The sequence below is a fragment of the Thermoascus crustaceus genome (genome assembly GCF_041956765.1).
Source record: "Thermoascus crustaceus strain CBS 181.67 unplaced genomic scaffold VTN00scaffold_13, whole genome shotgun sequence".
NCBI classification, from domain to species: Eukaryota; Fungi; Ascomycota; class Eurotiomycetes; order Eurotiales; family Thermoascaceae; genus Thermoascus; species Thermoascus crustaceus.
In genome coordinates, this window is record NW_027192539.1 from 231609 (window position 1) to 252445 (window position 20837).

At 52.4% G+C, this 20837-nt stretch overlaps 7 protein-coding genes across 7 annotated transcripts; 3 read left to right on the plus strand and 4 right to left on the minus strand.

The window, feature by feature from the left end:
- Window positions 1–1038: 1038 nt before the first annotated feature.
- VTN00DRAFT_3250 (uncharacterized protein) lies at window positions 1039–3164 on the minus strand (the record flags this gene model as incomplete). The annotated part of the gene is made up of 9 exons (XM_069429547.1): window positions 1039–1287; window positions 1341–1695; window positions 1755–1972; window positions 2031–2058; window positions 2113–2155; window positions 2236–2492; window positions 2573–2664; window positions 2742–2778; window positions 2866–3164. The coding sequence occupies 9 exons, from the start codon at window positions 3162–3164 to the stop codon at window positions 1039–1041; spliced, it is 1578 nt and encodes a 525-aa protein (XP_069282988.1).
- A 1248-nt stretch (window positions 3165–4412) lies between these two features.
- Window positions 4413–5709, minus strand: VTN00DRAFT_3251 (uncharacterized protein; the record flags this gene model as incomplete). Its single annotated transcript, XM_069429548.1, has 2 exons — window positions 4413–5384; window positions 5443–5709. The coding sequence occupies 2 exons, from the start codon at window positions 5707–5709 to the stop codon at window positions 4413–4415; spliced, it is 1239 nt and encodes a 412-aa protein (XP_069282989.1).
- Window positions 5710–6640: 931 nt separating this feature from the next.
- VTN00DRAFT_3252 (uncharacterized protein) lies at window positions 6641–8572 on the plus strand (the record flags this gene model as incomplete). The annotated part of the gene is made up of 6 exons (XM_069429549.1): window positions 6641–6793; window positions 6862–6943; window positions 7003–7181; window positions 7264–7816; window positions 7924–8190; window positions 8274–8572. The coding sequence occupies 6 exons, from the start codon at window positions 6641–6643 to the stop codon at window positions 8570–8572; spliced, it is 1533 nt and encodes a 510-aa protein (XP_069282990.1).
- Window positions 8573–9841: 1269 nt separating this feature from the next.
- Window positions 9842–10606, minus strand: VTN00DRAFT_3253 (uncharacterized protein; the record flags this gene model as incomplete). Its single annotated transcript, XM_069429550.1, has 1 exon — window positions 9842–10606. One exon carries the CDS (start codon window positions 10604–10606, stop codon window positions 9842–9844), a length of 765 nt encoding a protein of 254 aa, XP_069282991.1.
- A 944-nt stretch (window positions 10607–11550) lies between these two features.
- VTN00DRAFT_3254 (uncharacterized protein) lies at window positions 11551–12296 on the plus strand (the record flags this gene model as incomplete). The annotated part of the gene is made up of 2 exons (XM_069429551.1): window positions 11551–11662; window positions 11743–12296. The coding sequence occupies 2 exons, from the start codon at window positions 11551–11553 to the stop codon at window positions 12294–12296; spliced, it is 666 nt and encodes a 221-aa protein (XP_069282992.1).
- A 94-nt stretch (window positions 12297–12390) lies between these two features.
- On the plus strand, window positions 12391–13329 carry VTN00DRAFT_3255 (uncharacterized protein; the record flags this gene model as incomplete). The annotated part of the gene is made up of 1 exon (XM_069429552.1): window positions 12391–13329. One exon carries the CDS (start codon window positions 12391–12393, stop codon window positions 13327–13329), a length of 939 nt encoding a protein of 312 aa, XP_069282993.1.
- A 3104-nt stretch (window positions 13330–16433) lies between these two features.
- Window positions 16434–19967, minus strand: VTN00DRAFT_3256 (uncharacterized protein; the record flags this gene model as incomplete). The annotated part of the gene is made up of 2 exons (XM_069429553.1): window positions 16434–16890; window positions 16948–19967. The coding sequence occupies 2 exons, from the start codon at window positions 19965–19967 to the stop codon at window positions 16434–16436; spliced, it is 3477 nt and encodes a 1158-aa protein (XP_069282994.1).
- Window positions 19968–20837: the final 870 nt, after the last annotated feature.

The window sequence follows — 20837 nt, forward strand, 5'->3', positions numbered from 1 at the left end:
ATGATTTCTGGATTTGTTGGATTCATTGCAGAAAATTCACGTTTCTTGCAAATGTATCATTCAGAGATATGTGTATAATTTTACATTTTTTAACTAACTGAACCCGCTTCATCATTTCTGGCTTTGAGCGACTGCCAGAAAGTTGAGGTGTAGCCTCCCCAAAGTTGCGCTATTGTGACGGTTCTAGGTTGGATACCTTATTTTCTCTCGCTCAGAAAGGTCCTTGCTAAGACTCTGATAGGTCAGGTCACTGGCTAATTCTTAAGTATCTCTAGTGGAATATCTCAGACACACGAAAATCAGTCCATATGGGATATCTCGTTGACTTCCATATCTTATTATGGCGGTCCCTGAATATCCTCAGAGATACCAGCACCCGCACAGTATAACGAGCCATCATCAACTCTCAGAGAGGAATCTCACCAACTGTTTCTGTAAGCGGTGGCAGTCAGAACGGGTTTATTATAATTCTATAGATGTACTCCGTATGGCTATAATTACATCCTTCCAAGGTGTGTTGGGCTAGGTACCGATGCCTTCGGCACTGTTGGGGTGGTTCCTGCCATTCTGGGTAACACGGACCTAAGGGCTGAAAGGTCTATTAACTCCTTCATCCTCCCATCCAACCTACCATCCTTAACCATCCATTTATCCCCTTTGCATTTTAATTTTACTGGTTAAATCGTGCTGAATGCCATTGGATCAAATAGAAGATGATCAGTGTCTAGCTCCATGGGCAAGTAGGTGGTTTTGCTGCAATTGAATTCATTCTTGTCGACAAACTGGCTATTGGTACCGATGCATACAGCTTAAGAGAGACTTACCTAGGTAACCGAACCCCAAAGCGAACATCTGATTCCCTTCATTTCCCTGGTTTGGAGGAAAGCACACAGTCTAACAAACTACCATACCAATCAGATGAAACCAATTACCCAGACCGGAATGCAAATGCCACCCAGAATATATATTCATGTGCATACTAACACACGTGTAGGAAGCACTTACGATAGGTATATATCCTGATCCACAAACTAACATTTAATACGTCCTCGCAAACCTCCTTCGTATCCTTTCGCCATACAGATAAAAAAGAATCGGACAAGGCATAAACACCAGCGCTATGAACGCCAGAAGACTCGTGCCCCACCCAATTCCCAGAGTATCGTACATCGGCTGTCCCGCGAAGGGCAGGAAAGCGCCGACAAGCGAGCGCACGACAGTGTTTGCAGCCAGCGCCGAAGCGGCGTAGAGGCCGTAGGCGTCGACAAGGTAGGTCTGGATGCACATCTATGCAGATTTAGCGGCCTGTTCTAGGCTACGAAAGAATATACAAGACTCACCATTGCAGCAAAGAACCCCAGCCCAAAGAACCCTGTCGCGGTGATGGGCACGATCCAGTGCACGGCCTTGTCAGCCGTCCAGCCGTACCAGAATAGCGCCCCTGGCAGAGCCCAGGAGAAGAATATCATAGGCGGCAGTCGGAACTCCGGTTTTGAGGCGCCGTGCTTCTTTTTCAATCGGATAAGAAGAGGGTCGCTCATCATGCCGATGGTGAGGACGCCTAGGAAACAACCGACACCAAGGCCAATGTAGGCCAGGCCGGTGACGCCGGTGGAAAAGCCGTACTTGGTCGCGAATATCATGGGGAATGTGGTGAACATGAGATACATGTAGCCAAATATGACAGCCAGATATCTATCTCCGGTTAGTGGAATGATCTTCTAGACTTAATGAGTTGAAACACCTCGACTAACAGAGCAAGGATCAATATAATCGGGTCTAGAACAAGCATTGCTAACGGTCGTGTGATAGCAATTCTGAAGACTCTCCGTGGCGAATCTCCAGTTCCATACTTGGAACGGATTGTTGGATCGCCGCGTTCCAGGGCCAATCGTTTGGCTTTGCGTTTCAGGAGCACGGGGGCGTAGGTCTCCTTCAGGAACAGAGCTGCGAGGATAGCAGTAAATCCAAGCTGCGGTTGAGTGACATGTAAGTACAGCTTCTCCAGTAATTGCAGATCGATCGCATACCATGATAGACAGCAGCCAGAAAACCCATCTTCAGCATACAGTCAGCCCGATGTCCCTTCAGGTTTCACCTACATTCACGTACCGCCATCCTTTAGCTTGCGCCAAAAACCCGCCAGCAATTGGACCTGTATTAACCTGTCAGCATCGCGATTCTAGTTTCCCAGGCAAACACCTCCAGCGGAGAGTTAACGAGGATTGCTCTTACCAATAACAGGCCCCAGCAGCGGCCCCAACGCAAACATGGCCATCGCCATGCCCCTTTCCTCCTGCACATACACATCGGCAATGCTCCCCCCACCGAGTGTGAGCGGCACTGATCCCGCGATACCAGCGAATATGCGAAACACGATGAACGAGGCCAACGTTGGGGCCACGGCGCACGCTATCGTGAAGGCAAGGAAGACGACATTTCCCACGATGTAGACGGGGGAGCGGCCGTAGAGCTCCGATAATGGGGCCATACTGGCAGTAACAACACATTAGGTGTGTACTGTACATACGTGGTATGAGGTAGGCAAATGACTGCGGCAGAGCTCACTCACATCAAAGGACCCAATGCAAAGCCGAGAACGTACGACGAGACGGAAAACGACGCCAACTCTTGGTCCGCCGTTTTGAATTCCTCCATGAGGAGCTAGAGGGCCCTGATTAGTTCATCATGCTCCAAAAGAGTGTATCCAATCGGCCTCCGGCTAGATAGTAATGACGAACCTTCACACCAGGTGCAAACATGCTCGAAGCGAGCGGCCTGCATCCGTCAAACCCAGTCAGTCAGCCATTATACCCCGTCATATTGTATATGGGATAGCAAACGCTTGGGCTAACAGGTACGTACGAAATAAACGTAATCATGGCAATAATCCCAAAGGTCAGCCTCTTCTTCATCGGCGGCCAGTTGAGCGGGTTCTGCGGATCCTTGGGACCGTCCCAGTCGACCACAACTCCGCGCGCAACATTCGCAACGCTCGTATAGCCGTCAGCGTGCTGGATCTCATTATGTCTGGCAATGCTGCTCGTAGCGGACAGAGGCGACGGTGAGAACGGTGACGCAGCAGTACCACTACCACTACCGGTAACTTGGAGAGGGATCTCGATAGCGAGTTGCTCGAGGTCCTTGTCCTTGGTCGACGGCATTGTTGGCGGCAGGTACTGTATATACCTAATCACCTACCAGGTAGGTAGCCTATGCAAGGCAGGGGTGTTTTGATTTGACGCGAGTGACCAGAATAGGAAGGGGATATACAATATGAGTATCTTCACGGCGGGGAAATGGCTTGGCCTTCCATTTCTCAAACGAGTCTTGCTGATATGATACTATTAACAGCAGGACAAGAAGAACACGAGAGCAGAGAAACGGGCGAATGCAATCGTCAGCGCTTTTCCTCACCAGACCCATGCCTGGCCGTGCCTCGGATACCAGGCCGGAGATAACAAACACCGTCGCGGACGCCAGGGGTCGAAGAGGCAACATAGTGGAATAAATCTAGGGCCTAGGTATGTACTATGAAGTATGTGCAAGGATTACAGTAATCAGTTATGATCAGGACGGAGGTTGGAAATGCCGGTTTGATGCATGGCAGGCATGCACAAAACATATTAATGCTGTAATACGAACTGTTTATGGATTTTATGTGCATTATTACCATCATTTTCCTGTCCTGTGAATACCCTGGCAGCTAGTGACTTTTAACTTTCGCAGCCTCTGTTGCAACTGCTGTGGCTGTTGCTGTTGGGCTATCCTTTCCTATCCTGGCTTCACACTTCAGGCATGGCATGCCTTGCATCCCCCTCCACATCCCACACGAACGCTACCTTGTTTACGGCATGCAGGCCTCTCCGTGCAGCAGCCACTCGGGTAGACTTCTATGAAACTAATGTGACCTGCAGGGCGGGGTTTTTCCCACCAGTAAACGTCGTTGCCGATCGATGCTCATCAAGATTTCGGTGGTCCGTGGAACCTTGGGAGCGGATGTATCATGCGACCTGCATCCCTTGATTCCTATGTGTTTCAGTGGTCAAGCCACAGTACAGATAGGTATTAACATACCTTATTTCTACAGTGAAATCCTACGGATAACCTACTTATTAAGCTCTCGTCTAGCAGCACCAAGTGCTTAGATGAAATACATGAAAGGATCAAGTTTCGGAAGATTAAGAGATGGAAAGAAGACAATACGAGAAAAGCGCAGACCAGATTTTCACAACTTTTGCCCTCGCCCTTCAGCCCTCTTCTAGTGTACAAGCTCGAACTTTTCGTGATAAACGCCTCATTCCGAAGCTGCCAGATGACCACCGGAAACCGAGAAATGCCATTCTAGAAGCACAATCGAATGGAAACAAATGGAGAAAATGGAAACTGGATCAACCACGCTGAAGATCGCCCTACACCAGAGGCTGCTCGGCAGGGCGCGCGCAGGGGTCGCTGGCAAACTCGACCTTGCACGTTCGAAAGTGAAAATGAACACGCAGAAGCTTGAATGCCTTCGCTGCGGCCTTGATGCAGTGGAAGCGGATGCAGATGGCCTTTTTGTCGTAGCCGTGCTCTATGCACTCCAAGTAGTCCCAGCAGATGCAGCTCTTTAGCACAGCATACAACTTCCCAATCATAGTCTCATGGTCAAAGTTGTAGAGTGCAACGCATCGGGTGAAGCCCTCCTCGAAGATCAGCCTCTCCATCTCCGCGGACATGGGGTACGTGGGCGTGTTCAGGACGGAGACTTTGGCGCGTTTGCTACCGACAAAGAATCCAGATTCACTGGCACGACGAGAGACTTCCTCAGCCTGCGATTGATACAGGAAGACGATGATTGCGGTATGGTAGCCCGTCATGAAGCCCGTGTTCAGAAGGTGTGCGGAGTAGACCTTGCCGCCGCGGAGGGCCTCCAGGACCTGATCCATGGTGGTGCTCAGGGGAAGGTCTTCGATCTTGATCGTGCGGAAGGCATTGCCTTGTTCTGCGAGGGCGGGGATGTAGCGGAGGCCATACTGGAAGATCCAGAGCTCGGACGAGGCCTTGCGCGGGGAGATGAGGTTGTAGTTGTTTCGGTAGTTCGCGACGCCGCGTTCCTTCTCCGGGGAGTCGAAGACGCTGGCGGTGGTGAGGGACCAGTGGATCTTGCCGTCCCAGGGGGCTGTCGTGAGCCTCTTGCTAGAACGGCTGGTGGTAGTGGTCGAGCTCAGGGAGCTTGTGGATTTGGTCAGAGTGGCAGTCGCGGTGCTCAGGACTGATGGCGCTTTCGTCGGACTGACTGTGGTGACGCTGAGGGAGGTGAGACTCTTGACCAAATTGGTCGCAACGCTCAAGGGAGCAGGAGACTTGGATGGTGTCGACGCGTAGGAGACGGGATTTCCGGCCTGCAGTGGATTGTATTAGCATGGATGCTGGTGTGATGTCAGAACTGATAGGCCATACATGACGTTGCGGCTCGAGAACCGGGGTTTTGATATCCTCGAGCCAGCTGTCGATCTCGGCCTCGAAGACGATGAGATCGTCGGACTCTTGGCTTGGCTCAGAGCCAACGCAGTCGTCGATCAGCATGGGGCCGGTCGTGATCAATGGCTTGGAAGAGTGGGATGGAAGATGGGTTTGCGCAGAGGTGCCGTCCGATGATAGGCTGCCCATCCACGGGAGACAAGGCACGATCTGGGAGATGAGCTGCTGCGCCAGAGTTGGGATCATGATGGCGCTTTCCTTCTGAGAGTGGAAGCAACGGAAGGTCCCTGGTCCAGGGCACGTGGTTGGTTGTCAGGGAGGAAAGAGCTGGGCAGCCGCCGGTGATGAGATCAACAGGTTTTGGACAGTCTCGCTGGTGGATAAGTAGGTGAGGAGGTAAACAGAGCATGGAGCTCACACGGAAGATGTCATGAGATGAAGACTCCATGATAGATTGCTACTCCTGTGGCATACAACCTCAGATGGACGACAAGAGGCGGATGAGAGGGAGACATGAGAGCATCGTGAATGCAGACTTCCTACCTTTCTAGGCAGGTAAGAACAAGATGACCTCAGAACTCACCGAGACCAGATGCTTGGCAAGCGGCGCTCTCCTCCGCTGCTTATATGTCTCCTCCCGTGGCCGCCTCCCGAGCGCGGCTATCCAAGGCATCGATCCTCCTCTCCAGCTTTTTCTCCGCGCCGTCTCCGTCTCATGTTGGGGACCCCGCACGTCGCCGCGGGCGCGTCTGGCTCTCTTAGCGCCGTGCGGGCAGCCGTGCATCTCCCCGCTCAGCCTGTCGCATCCCTTCTTTTTCGCCGCCAGCTCTCCTCCCCGACGCCACGGCGCAGCACTGTTCTTCACCTCGCCATCCCCTCTGTTGGCTCGAGCTTCGTCATAGGCTGATCGGCATGCTGATATGCCGTTCTCCAACGCCATGGCCCAGACCTCCAGGGGGCCGGCCCGACCTGATTACCTAGGTACATTAGGTACTGAGTCTTTAGCACGTATCTGCTCGGCCCCTCTGTTGTGCGGTCTTGCTGTTAAATAAGCAGGTAGCTCCCCTCCCCGGGTTTTCTTTCTCCTCCTCGTGGTCTCCTATCTGCTCTGCATAATTCCCCGGAGTCCTCTTGCCAATTCCATCGAGCAAGCCGTCCCCTAAGCTGTGAGGACATCATGGAGAAGCCGGCAGTGGAAATGGCAGAAGACCTCCACAAAGTATCCACCATGTGGGAGAAGGACCTCGAGGCGAAGAATCCCACCATCTTCAAGGGAGAGCTGGCGGATGATCCGGACGCGGGGCTGAGTGAGGAGGAGAAGGCAAAGATTGTAAGCCCCTCCCCTTTCCCTGTATGTATGTATCCACATGTACAGCGCTGACGGATGATGCATGACAGGATCGCCGTTTGCTGCGAAAGCTCGATCTCCGGCTCGTCCCGTGGCTGAGTCTGCTTTACTTGATGTCCTTTTTGGATAGAAGTGAGTTTTAACCTGAGGGAATCGGTCGTGGGAGCGTAATTGGTACTGACTTGCTACAGCTAATATTGGAAACGCCAAGATTGACGGTCTACAAGAGGATCTCAACATGACCAGCACCGAATACAATAATACGCTTACTATCTTCTTTGTGTCATACGCCGTCTTTGAGCCCCTGACCAACGTCCTCCTGAAGAAACTGCGGCCTAGTGTCTTCATTCCGATTATTATGGTGCTCTGGGTGAGTATCTTAACTTTTTTTTTTTTTTTTTTTTAATACATGTACGGTCTTCGATGTACGTGCTGACAATTGATCCTGCTAGGGCCTCTGCATGACCTTCATGGGCTTTGTCCACAACTACTCCGGCCTGATGGCAGCACGATGGTTCCTGGGTCTCTGTGAAGCCGGCCTCTTCCCCGGTATCGGATACTACCTGTCTTGCTGGTACAGGCGCGCTGAGTTCGGCATCCGTATGGCCATCTTCTTCTCCGCGGCCGCGCTGGCAGGCTCTTTCGGTGGTCTCCTCGCCGCCGCGATCGCCCAGATGGACGGTATCGGTGGGAAGCACGGGTGGTGCTGGATCTTCATCCTCGAGGGTCTGGCCACCATCGTTGTCGGCGTTGCGTCGTTCTGGATGGTTCATGACTTTCCTGACGAGGCGAAGTTCCTCTCTGAGGCGGATAAGAGGCGTGTTCTGAGGCGGTTGGCGGCGGATCAGCAGTCGAGCGCGGAGCACGAGGAGTTCAAGATGGACTACTTCTGGGCTAGTGTGAAGGATTGGAAGACGTACACTTCGGCCGTCATCTACATGGGGTGTTGTGGACCGCTGTATGCGTTTTCGCTGTTCGTGCCGACTATCATTAATGAGCTTGTATGTCCTTCCTCTCCTTTCTATCTTGCCGGATGGATCACTGACATTGATCACAGGGTAAGATCTGACGTTGAATCTTCCTGTAGAATATACTCTGACATTGACGGCCAGGCTACTCCGCGATCAAAGCGCAACTCCTCAGCGTCCCGCCCTACGCAGCCGGAGCCGTTGCGACGATCCTGATCGGCTGGATCGCCGACCGTACCCGCCAGCGCGGCCTCTGCAACATCTTTGTCTCGTTGTTCGGCATAGTCGGCTTCTCCATGCTGCTAGGCGCGGAGAGTCCTGGTGCCCGCTACGCGGGTACGTTCCTCGGCGCGATGGGCATCTACCCAGCCATCGCCAACACCATCGTCTGGGCGGGTAACAACACAGAAGGTCAGTTCCTCTCCCTCTCCTATCCTACTCTCACTTTCTATGTACGTCCCTATCTTGCGCCTTGCTAACGCTCAGAACAACAGGAGTCTACAAACGCGGCGTCACCATCGGCTTCGTCATCGGCTGGGGCAACCTCAACGGCGTCGTCGCCTCCAACATCTACCGCGGTGAGGACAAGCCGCGCTTCTTCCCCGGCCACGGCACCGTGCTCGCGTACCTCGTGCTCTTCGAGTTGGGCGGCTCCCTCGTGCAGTATATCCTGCTGCGCCGGGAGAACGCGAAGCGCAGGCGCGGCGAGAGGGATTACTTGGTGGAGGGGCTGGATGAGCGTCAGAGGGATTTGCTCGGTGATAAGAGGCCGGACTTCATTTATACGTTGTAGGTCTGTTGGGTTGGCTTCTTCGTTTATGTCCAGTTGGATGTCCTGTAGTTCCGTGTGGCTATGGTATGATGATAGATCATAGATGATATATAAGAGGAGGATGCGATTGACTGATTGGTTGTTGGATTCATATATATATATTTATGACACATATCACAAGATATGTACATACAATGTACCTAGATGATGAACATATGATGAAATAAACAAGACAGAAAAAGACACAAGTCCAATCGATCCTTCTCTTCGCAGGTTCTGCCTCTTATCGATCCATTTATCTGTCTGAATGAATGATTGATATGATACAATACCCTTTGCAGAACCAAAAAAGAAAAGAAAACATATTTCTTTTCAGTTTTATTTTTATGTCTCTTATATTAGTATCTAATCTATGTCTAAGCTTTGTTTTATATGGTATGGTATGTACATACATACATACATACATACATACAGAGGTATGTATAGAGTATAGGGTATCTGTTAGCTGTCCATATCCATCTACTGTACTGTATTGTATCATCTATGTTAATCATGCATCATGTATCTATATCTATATATATCTATATTGTCGTTCACGTTCGCATCATATCGTGTCATGTCATGTATTCGCGCCAGGGCCAGGTTAGTTGTCCACAGCAACGGCACGGAATGGAACGGTATTATGTATGTCCCTAGGTAGCTATTAGATATAGCTTGCGTAGAATAGAAGCCAGCTAGCAGAGCACAGCACCGGATGATGAATGGGAAGTATTCATCTTCGTCTTCATCTCATCCGGTCCCGTCCTGCTAGCCTGGTTAGATTTTTTTCCCTTCTCGCGTAGAAATTCTCGCAGTTAGAAGAGCGCAGAGAATGGAAGAAAGAATTCAAGTTCAAGTCCCATCTGGTGTCTGGTGTCTGGTGTCTGGTGTCTGGTGTCTGGTGCTCGGTCCTGTTCCTCCTGTCTGTCCGTCTGTCCGTCCGTCCCCGATCGTTGCGCAGCGTTTGCGGGCCGGGCCCCGGGCCCTTCCTCGAGCTTGGCTTGTGTAGGTAGCGTAGTGTAGAGTAGCGTGGGATTGGAAGGACGATCTATCTGATCTGGCGGGCAGAGCTCCTTACTTAGCTCCCCCGCTTCTGCTCCGCTCACTCGGCTAGGAAGCAACATCCTATCCTGTCCATCCATAGGGCGGCATCGAAGCAGTCCTTTTATCATACCTTCCTTTTTCTCCCACCACATACATATCATATCATATCACCATAGATAGGTAGATAGACAGACAGATAGATAGAAATCACTCGTAAAGATTCACAATATCCTGATCCTTCCTCGGCCCCTTCACGACGTGCCGACTTGCCCAGCTGACGACTTCGCCTGTTTCGGGCCGGATGCGGAACGCGTATGCGGTGCGGTACATGTCGTTGATGCAGAGGTGGTTACCTCGTGCTGTCAAAATTGTAGTTGTTCGTGGCGTTGTAGGGGATGGGAGAGATGGGAGAGGTGGTGTGGGTGGGGATACGAAGGTGGTGTCGGAGGGGGTGGTGGTCTCTTCCGAGGTGGAGTTGGACTCGAATTCGAATTCGTGGAAGAGGTAGTCTGCTTCTTCCTGATCCTGACCCTGGGCCTGGCTCGAGTTTTTGGCGCGTGCGTTGGATACCTTCACGAACCAGATGCTGATTCCTCCACTCCCTTTACCGTTGTCGCCGTCACCGCTGGTGCCAGTTCTGCTGTCGCTCAACCGCCAGATATACTTCTTCGACCACCTCAGTCCCGGCGGTATCCCGCTCCCCGGTACCGCTGGCATCTCGCCCTCCTCTTTATACACCATCTCCCTGCTCTCCCCTGTTCCTGTCCCTGTCCCAGCACCGTCTGTGGTCGTCGCGCTATTCTGGCGAGCGAGCGGGGTAAAAGTTGCCGTGCCCTTCAGCTCGCCATTGATGTCTGCGGGGTTGTCGCTGCGCAGGGTGCGGGTTAGGGTCCAGCGGCGGGGGTTAGAGGATGGGCCGGAGAGGGAGGTGAAGAGGGCAGAGAGGGTTTGGCGGGTTGGAGAGGGGGTCATTGTGTTGACTAGTGAAAAGAGAAGGCATAGAAGGGAGGAGGAAAAGGAGGAGAGGCGGTGGTTCGTCTTTAGGAGACTAGATCGTTTGATCTGGTCCGGCCACAGGCTGCATCCGCGGGGCTGGTAAAGTTGGCGTTGGCTGCGGGGTGCGGAGTAGCTGAATTGGGTAATTTGTAGTTCTTGGTGTAGTGTTAAAAAGTTTGGACCTACCTAATTAGGTAAATATGGGTTGAGACTGGAGAGAGGATTTTGTAACGTGCAATAAACAAGAAATGTCCTCGCCCACTTACTGTATCGTCCTCAATTCTCACTAATCCATCGTATTCGTCCCTCACTCATGAGAAAAAGATTTCCTTGCTGAGCGAATCCAAGATCTTCTTGATCGGTCATGTGACAGTCAGGGTACTCTGTCCTATAACGGTTTAGTTCTAGTTAGCCCTAAGACCAGTATCCCTTCCACGCTGTATATGCCAATTAATAACCAAAAGCTATCATTTAATGCCATTTAGCGATCATTGTATTCCCAAAATATATTGGGAGATACATGAGGAGGTCGTGCGATTTTAGAAATTCAGATCCTAGTTCATGTTTTTCGTCTGGAAAATCACATCTTCACCATCTCCAAGATTTCTGCTAACCCCTCCGAGCTTCATCCGGCTTCTAACGTTTCAAGAAAGTTTCGAGAGGACAAGTTGAATCTATCATTGCCCTGTTGGGCAAGGTCTTCGTCCAGAAGAGTCGGAAACGCGTGCACGGCGCGTATCGCGCTGTGGTCTAAACTTTATATTGAAATCAGCCCACGGTCGAAGTAAACACAAAATTCGTTGAGAAATCTATCAAATTGAGCTTAGGATGGTATATTCTAATTTTGGCCATATATCAGTAAAGTCCTAATGCGAATGTTTCGATAGGAGTGGTGGTTGAAGCGTCATCCAGATTCTACCATGTCGTTTGGCTGCTATCGCCTCGTTCAATGGGGTCCGCCTGCTGTGCAGCCGTCGCAACCACAATCTCTGCCTCAGCCTGCGTTGCCACCATCAACAGCTCCTCTTGCTGGTAATGGAAGACTGCAAGCCGCCTGGCCAGGCCCGGTGAACCCTCCTCTCCCAGCCCCTGGACCGGCACACACAGACCAGCACCAGCGATCCAGCAGCTGCAACAGCAGCTGCCCCTATCCGAAACACCAAATCAGAATAAACCACGCCTGAATGACTCGGAGCGTATCGCGGTAATCCACTGGTGTATCGCCCACCAGAACCAATGGCGCGATCCCGATCATAGACGGAGCGTGTTGTGGCTCGATCTGCGCAATTTCATCCGCGACGAGCTGAAGCACGATGTCTCCGCTCCTTACCGCATAGTCAGCGGCTTGGTTCGCAAACATCAGGAGCAAAAGTTGGCTGAATCCCAGCTGCGTCAGGCCCAGGCATTCGCTGAGGCTCAGGGTGGGTTGGCCAGGTCTGCGGCTGCGGCTGCGGCTACAACTATCAACGGGACTAACCCCGATCTTTCGGCTGCTCTGGACGAGTGGATTAGATCGTTGATGATACACAACGACAGCAAGATGAAGAGCGTCGGCGCATCAATGCAATTATTGAACGCGAAAATGAAAAGCGCCGTCAGGACCGTCAGCGACAGGCGGAAATGTCGACTCGACGTCGCGAGCGACCGGGTGCTGGGCGAGATATAGAGCGTATTCGACAGGCTGCAAGGCTTATTCGATATCGAGACCCAGTCAGTGATCAGCAATATAATCTAGAACGGGCTAGACGACTGTGTCGGGAATGAAAGCGTCGAAGAACCGGGGAAATAGTGATGATACCTTTGATTCGTCAGAAGATGGAAGTGGATCATCCGCTTCAGAAGCTCGAGCTGCTCGAAGATATCGCCGTCGTGTCAGGATCTCCAAGATTCATGATGAGTTCGCGAGAGTAGCCGCCAGTGGGCTGGGAAAGGGATTAAAAGGAGTTCTGGATAAATTCAGGACCGAAATGGAGGAGGGACACCGATCGATCCAGGTGGAACTCCGTCGTATGAGGGCGGAGCAGATAGCACTCCAGGCGGAGGTTCGTCATCTGACGACAGAAGTTGAACGTCTGATGGGGCGCGTGAATGATTTGATACTGGAGCAAGTTGTGGGGGGTCAGCGGGAGCGGTTATCAAGAGGTATAATCAATTATGTCTACAATAAGGTCGCCATCGTTCTGGAGAGCAAATCCAAAATTATCAGGGAGAAATATGAGCTTGATGGAGATTGGCCAGGTGATCAGAACACCATCCTTCTTGTCCGTAATGCCTGTGGACTTCTGATATGGGCTGAAACCGCCTGTCGCTTTATTGATGGCGGTGGACGACTACTTGTCGAAGAACGGTTGTCTCAAGTCCTTAAAGAAGGGACTCCCATGGCTCGTTCTTCTGTCTCCGAAGCAGAAATGCGACTTGCTGAGCTTTATACAACTGTCCTTGAGAGCTCAGTTACCGGCAAATATAACGGCAGAGAGGAAAAGATCTACGCGATGTCGAAAGAAGTCCTTGGGAGCATTGTCATCCTCTTTTCCCCACTCCCTGCCGACTCTTTGGCCAATCTACTCCACGCTTCTAAAAGAGATTTCGAACAGACACTGGAGGGCCTCCATGCTATTCTAAACATCCCTCCCCCCAAGCAAGATCGACCAATCCGTGTGCACCATGACTCTTTTCGCGACTTCCTCCTAACAAAGTAAAGTGCAAGAACCCGCACTTCTTGGTGGACGAGAAGGAAGCACACAGGGCTTTAGCCGCAAGGTGTATACAGTTGATGATACCAAATTGAGGCGAGATATCTGTGGGTTGCATGCTCCCGGCACTCTCGTATCTGACATCGAGAGCCATCGAGTAGAGAAATTTCAGTACGCATGCCTCTACTGGGTCGAGCATCTCCAACAAGGAGCTGTACAACTCTACGACAATGGCCTTGTCCATCAGTTCCTACAGGAGCATCTACTCCATTGGCTTGAGGCTCTTAGTTTGATGAGACGGACATCTGAAGCTGTCATTGCCATTTCTTTTATGAAGTCCAATGTTGATGTTGACCAAGGTCCAGATGCGCACGCATTTCATGCATTGTTTATGATGCTAAACGATTCATCCTATACAACCGGACAGTGATCGAAGAAGCTCCTCTTGAGCTATATTACTCTCCCCTGGTATTTGCGCCAGAGAGCAGCATAATTAGAAAAACTTTCCAGAACAAGATGCCCTGCTGGATCAACAATATTCATCTTATGCCAGGCAGCTGGGGTCCTCATCTACAGACACTTGAGGGCCATTCAGGTTCCGTTTGTGATGTGGCATTTTCTTCAGACAATAAGCTATTGGCATCTGCCTCTAATAATGACACAACAGTCAGACTTTAGGACTCTGCCACGGGCACATTATTGCAGGTTCTTAGAGGCCATACAAATGATGCTATAGCGGTGTCATTTTTCTCCGGACAATAAGTTGATTGCATCTGCCTCTTTTGACAGGACAGTCAGACTCTGGGATTCAGCTACAGGGGCCTCCCTTAGGGTACTTGATGGCCATACAGTTATAGTCTCTACAGTGGCATTCTCACCAGACGGAATGCAGGTGGCATCTGTCTCTTGTGACGAAACAGTTGGACATTGGGATCCAGCCACGGGTACTACACTCAGGGTACTTGATATTTATACTATTATGGTCTCTACAGTGGCATTCTCCTCTAACGGCCTCTGGCTCTCATGATACAAACAATTCGAGTGTGGAATTCAGCTACAGGAGCTCTACGTCAAATGCTTGAAGGTCATGCAGATCGCATTACTACAGTGGCATTCTCATCTGATACAGGGCTGATAGTATTTGGATCTGAGGATCAGACTGTCAGACTCTGGAATGTAGCCACAGGGGCTTTATTACAGGTCCTTAAGGGACATTCAAACTGTGTTACTACAGTGACATTTTTCTCCTGATGGCAAGCTAATAGCATCTGCCTCAAACTCCGGTGAATGCGGAATCTGGGACTCAGATACAGGAGCTGTATTGAAGTATCGCCATCTGAAGTGTTATTGGATTGGCATTTTCCCCGGACAACAAGCTGCTGGCATATTTCTGGAATGCATTTTGGTCAAATACCTATACTGTTAGTCTCCTGAGCCTAGACAAAGGAGATTCGCTGCAAGTGTTTAACCATTCAGACTTTATTGAGGCACTTGCAGTTTCTTTAGACAAGTTGGTGGCATCTTCCACCCGGCAGAACAACAAAGTCCAACTTTGGGATATAGCCACAGGAACTCTGCGAGAGATAATCAATCTCAATACAAGAATTCATGAATTATGTTTCTCCAAAAGTGGGCCATACCTGGAAACAGACCGAGGATTTTTCAGGTTCTCAAGTGATCACAGAGGCCCTTTGCCTCCGCCACCACTCCGAAACGTATTCGTGAAAGAGCGATGGGTCGCTCAAGATATGGAAAACATTCTTTGGCTGCCTCCTGACCATCGACCGACCTGTTTTGCTTTTCAAAACAACATCCTTGCCCTAGGGCATGCTTCCGGTGACGTTACATTCATTAAATTTTGCCCCACAACGCCTACAACGGAAGGATCTCAGCAAATAGTTGAAGAGGATAGTCGTCAAAGGACTGTTCTAAGTACCTCTGATGAATGTCGACAAAGTGCCCCTGATGAACATCCGCCAACAGATGTCTCTGATGAACATTCGTTAGATGGTGAGCATTCCCCACCGCGACCTTCCAAATGCCGTCCTCAATAGTTGTCTTTCGTGGGTTCGTGTCCTCCTTTCATATGGCGCCACAATCGAGGTCTTAAGGCTTTTCTCTGGGTTGTATGTATACACATACAGTGCAAGGATCAAGGCATCCTTTCTAGTACGTGATAGACTTAGAATCCAGCTGCCTAATCAGGGTTCAGGACTGATATTGGTCTCCCATCCTGCCTCCCGTCTGGTGGTGGTCCTACCTCCATAACCGAGTCTCTCAGCGTTTTGCATTTTGAGGTACGCGCCATACAGTACAGAAGCGCCCTCTTCCTCTATCACACCATGTGATGAGATTGAATAGTAAGTACTTTCGATCTTGAAGGAGTTGATGTTGGAGGTTGCCAGGTCGGACCTAGCCGGCCCGTCTGCTCGCCTATATCAACCTCCTCAGTCAGCCTGCTTCCTGCTTCCTACAACCCACCACAGTCACTCGTTCAATCTATCTTACCTCTTCTACCGAGAGTTGATATTGATGTTGATGTGGCTCTCTCTCTCTCTCTCTCTCTCTCTCTCTCTCTTGGGACTTGAGAACACACCGCCAGCGTCAAACTATAAAAGATACCAAACAACAGAACAGGGAAAGAAAAGGAAGAAAAGGACCCTTTTTAAGCCCCATGGAGTCACTCAGTGCATGTACTCTATTCTTTCTCTTCTTCTATTCTCTTTCTGTCATTAATATTGTCTTTTTGTTTTTGTTTTATCTTCTCCCACATGGAGATGGCATCATATTACTTTCCACCGGAAGACAAGACTTTGCATGGACGTAGATAAGATTGCATAAGATAAACGCTTAAGAGCGACTGATATATAGATCTATCTTATTTTTGTTTTATCAGACCTAAGTTAGGTAGATAAATAAAAATCTAATACACAAAGGAAAATAGGTGAGGCAAAAAAACACATCGAAACCATGTCACCATGATCGCAACACCAAAACTCAACGCTCGCAGACACGCTTTTGAAAACTCATCATCGTATCTCGTGGTCATCGTACACCATACCCATGACAACACTACAAACCATAGCAAAAAGACAGAGCAGGGAAGGAGTCTACTCCGGCGGCGCAAAATACCGCTTAAACCGCTCCGTCTTCGTCAACTCCAACCCGACAATAACCCCATGACACGCCATGAGCAGACTCGGAAACCTGACCGTCCAGAACGCCAAATACCCCTCGGGCAGCCCGCCAATATGCGCCTTGAGATGCTCCGGCATGTCATTGTAGTGGTTGCGCTTGTTTCTCAAGGCGCGGAGCAGGTCCAACATCTTCGAGCCGGTGTATTTGCGCTGCTTGCCAAGGCTGTCTTTGAAGTCCTTGGGGAGAGATTTGAGAAAGTCCATCTCCGGGCCCATGACTCTCAGCGCGACGGATTCGAGGTGCAGGAGAGCATCTGAGGGTGGGTCACGGGGCTCGAATTCGAAGTGGTCCGAGACGTCGCAGAGGAAGCTGAGGCGCTCGGCCGGGGACCAGAAGAAGGGGTGCATGAGGACGGCTGTTGCATCAGGGCTGTTGTCATTACATTAGCAATGAAACTACTACAGCAAGAGCAAAGGAAAGACATACCGCTTCCTCGGATCCAACGACAACATCGACCTGATCAGATCATCCGCCTCGTACGCATAGTCGCCCAACCGCTGGAGTTCCTCGAGGTTGTGGTTCCCCTTGACGATGTTCGCCTCCCGCATGAACTTGCCATTCTTGTCAAACGGATGCCCACCACGCGTCAAGACATAGTAGAACACACAGCCCAGCGAGAAGATGTCGATGGCACGGGTTGCCCGCCGGTTGGTTTGTGGATCAACGACAGCAGGCTCAGATGACTCGGTGTTCTGCGACTCGGTCGTCGTCGCGGCCACGGTGGACGAGTTCTGGTCGTCATCGATGAGCAGCTCAGGTGCGCGCCAACCAGACGTACCAGCCGCATGTGCGGTCGTGGCACGGAACGAGCTCTGGTTGTCCTCGAGCTTCTTGCACAGGCCAAAGTCAGAGATAAGCAAGCGCAGGGAGTGCGAGCCCAAACGCCCTCGCGGTGCGGCCACCAGGATATTCTGCGGCTTCAGGTCGCGGTGGACGATCTTCAGCGAGTGCAGGTATCGCACTCCGGCGGTGATCTGCCGCAGGACGTCCGGCATGTTGAGTCCGCCGTTGACAAGCTGGGGGTAGTCTCCTGGTCTCTCGACGACGTCCTGCAGCGAGGCGGGACACAGCTCCAGCGCGATGTACAGGAAGCCGGCCGCCTGCTCGCGGCAGAAGTACCGGATGACATTGTTGTGGTCGTCACTCTCTTGCAGCAGGCCAACCTCGTGGGAAGCGATGTCGTAGAATTCCACAAGCATCCGCTTGACGGCCACATCTCTGCCATCGAAAGACCCCTTGTAGACCACCGTACCGTGACTGCCGTGGCCCAAAACCTTATCCGTGTAGACCTTCAGCTGTCCGATGCGGATAGCACCGTCCATCTCGATCACCTCGCTGGACATTGTCCGCGTCAATTGCATATTCTGCGGGGGCTGGAGATTCTTGACATCCTCCTGAATCTTTCCGTCGCTGCCAGGTTTCCTTCCGCGCTTGTGTGCCTGTCCGCCGCGACGACCTCTGCGTGCCTTCTTTTTCTTTTCTGGACTTGGCACTGCCGGTTCCTCGCCCTCCTCTTCACCTTCTGGGCCGCGAGAAGGCTCACGGATACGCACCCTTGGGTTGGCATCCCGACCGGTATCGGGAGATGGAGGCGGGACACTAGAAGTCCGCTGCGGCCTGGGTGTTAACTCGCCACCATTCTGTTCGGGAGGAATTTCCACATGCTCGACAGTTACATTTGGCGGATCCGCCGCCGGAGTCAGATCCTGTTCCACCGGCGGGGCGACAACAGGGGTAGACGGCGTAGGCAACGGCTGCCCATACGAGGCAATGATGTTCTTCAGGTCAAGCTTTTGCTTCACGATCTCCTGCAACGTACTCGAATTGAAGTAGACAAACGTGCCAATGAACAGGATCACCAAAGTGACGAAGATGTCGACAGCCTTGTCCCAGCCCTTCCTCACAATCATGCTATGTGGCAGAGCCGGTGGAGACGCCGGCTGGGACGGCCTCCGCACCAGATCACGCGGGGTGTCGTTGGAGAGCTCGGCCACCGACGGCCCCGAGATGCTCGGGATCGTGCGACGCACGCCCTGCGGCTGATTCAGGGAGTGCACGCCCGCCAGCGCGTCCTTCTGCTGTGCGAGGTCGAGACTCATCAGCGGCTGTCCGTCACGGAAGTAGTCCTTCTCGTAGCACTGGGCCATCTTGGCCCGTCCCGTGACGAGCGGGTACGTCTTCTCAGACATGGCGTACCAGCCGCCCCCTTCGGTGCAGTCGATGAAGACCCGCGAGTCCCTCTCGTCCAGACCGCTGGAGCCGTAGTCTGGGTCTGGAGGTTCCAGCGGCTGAGACAGGAGCACCAGCGGGGTTGGCGCGTCCGGATCTTCGACATTGATCGGACGGGCAACATCAAACACACGGACAACCGGAGATGAAAATCTCTGCGTATATCGAGGCCGCTCCATGCGGGAGTGATCAAAACCCAGAACGACACCGTCGTGCATGCTGTAGATGTGACTCTGGTCCATAGTCTGGTAATACTGGCTCTGAAGATCCATGTCTCGATTGTTGGCCGCCCACTCGGAGTACTTGAGCGTGCAGATGGGGGCACCGGTCTCGGTGTTCTGGATGGCAACCGCATATTCGATCCGTCCGAGGGTGAGCGTCCCGGTGGACTCACACTCCTCCTCGTTCATATCGCCCAAACCGTCGACCTTCCGACAACTCTGCTCCGGTGTGATCGGGCCGCGGGAGCTGAACACACGCAGGATCGTTCCGGTACGAGCATCAACGGTATACAGCGTCGTCTCCTTGCGGGCCGTGTAGGTGACAGCCGGGTCCGTCCCCGAATACGGCGTCTCATCCACCAATTCCTTCACGGTCAAGCCCAGTTTCTGCAGCCCGGCATTGGGCCCGGGGCTGTAGATATAGAGACTGCCATCGCGGCTGGGCTCGACGATCCACAGGAAGTCGTCCTCGGGCTGGGGATCCTCGAGCTCGGAGCGGTTGGCACGGTGGTAGATGCTCTCGACCATGGGGCTGCTGGGGACCTCGAGGGCCCAACGGGGGGCACCGGTCCTGCGGTCACGCGCGTGAATGGTCCCGTCGACGGTCGCCAGGAGGACAAAGTCCTCGACCTCCCAGTCCTGCAAAGACCGCGCTTGGAGCTGCGGGCTAGCCAGGCCAGCCGACGAGGGGCTGGGCTGGGCAGGAGGGGCTCGAACGGCGCGGCCGGAGCCCGCCAGAGCCAGAGTGGCCAGGGCGCTCGCATCGTTGGAGCTCTTCACGTTGCTGCTGCTGCTGCTTACATCGGGGTGGTGGGTGTCGCGGAAGTGGGCATGGGGGGCGTCGGGGGCGTGTCCGGTCGGTACGAGAGGGACGGAGACACTCGTCGAGGGCAGGTTATCGGCGTGCAGCTGCTGCGGAGCCGCGAGGAGAGGGATGAATAGGAGGGCGACGCCGGCGGGGAGGGAGCAGCGGGCGCCAGGCAGCCGCCACCTCATGGTGGACTACAACGTGGGTTGTTGGATGCCGTCGTCGTAGTAGCGGTGTTCTCGAGGGTTGATGCCGGTGGTATCGGAGGCACAGCCGTCCGTATCATCAGGAGGGGGAGGCAGCGTGGTGAATGTGAACCGATCTAGTGGACGGAGGCCATGGTGGGACATCAACCAGACGATAAGGATCAGATCGAAAGAAGAGGAGGATGGAGATGGGAGGGAGAGAAAGAAGAGGTGAGGGAAGAAGGGAGACGAGACGGTGGAGAGAAGACGAGCGAAGGGCTGCGGCTGGCGTCAGCTCCGACACGGACTGCCAGGGGGTTGCGCCGGCCGTTGCACAGCCCGTCCTGGGCTCCGTGCTATCTATAGAACGGGAAAAAGAAAAAAAATGAAGAGAAAAAAAAAAGACCAGATAATAAAGAAGAACAAACCGCTGTCTACTCTCTTGACCCTCCAAACGTCCTGATCGATCTCTCGAGGTGACCTGGCTCTCTCGTCTGTTCTACTTCCCCAGCATTCCTCCGGGTCCTCCACCGCCAGCGTGTTACCGTACGTGACACCGCCTGGTTGGTCGGTCTGCCGCGTCTGCCGGCCCGGCACCGCCAGGCGGGTCGGTATCGTTACGTGTCCCGTACGCACCCACTTGGTCTCCCGCTAGCCGGATAAGATCAGCGCCGTCGCTTTCTAGACCGCTATCAGCCCTTCTATCGCTGCGTTCCAGAATTCCGTCACAGATCAGACGAAAGATATGATATGATATAGACCAGATCCGATATAGACAACGCTATGGGCAGGGACTCGGTAGCTACACGAGATCAGGATCCCACCTGTCCATCCCATCGGTCCAATGCAAAAATCCCCGATCACGGCAGGAAT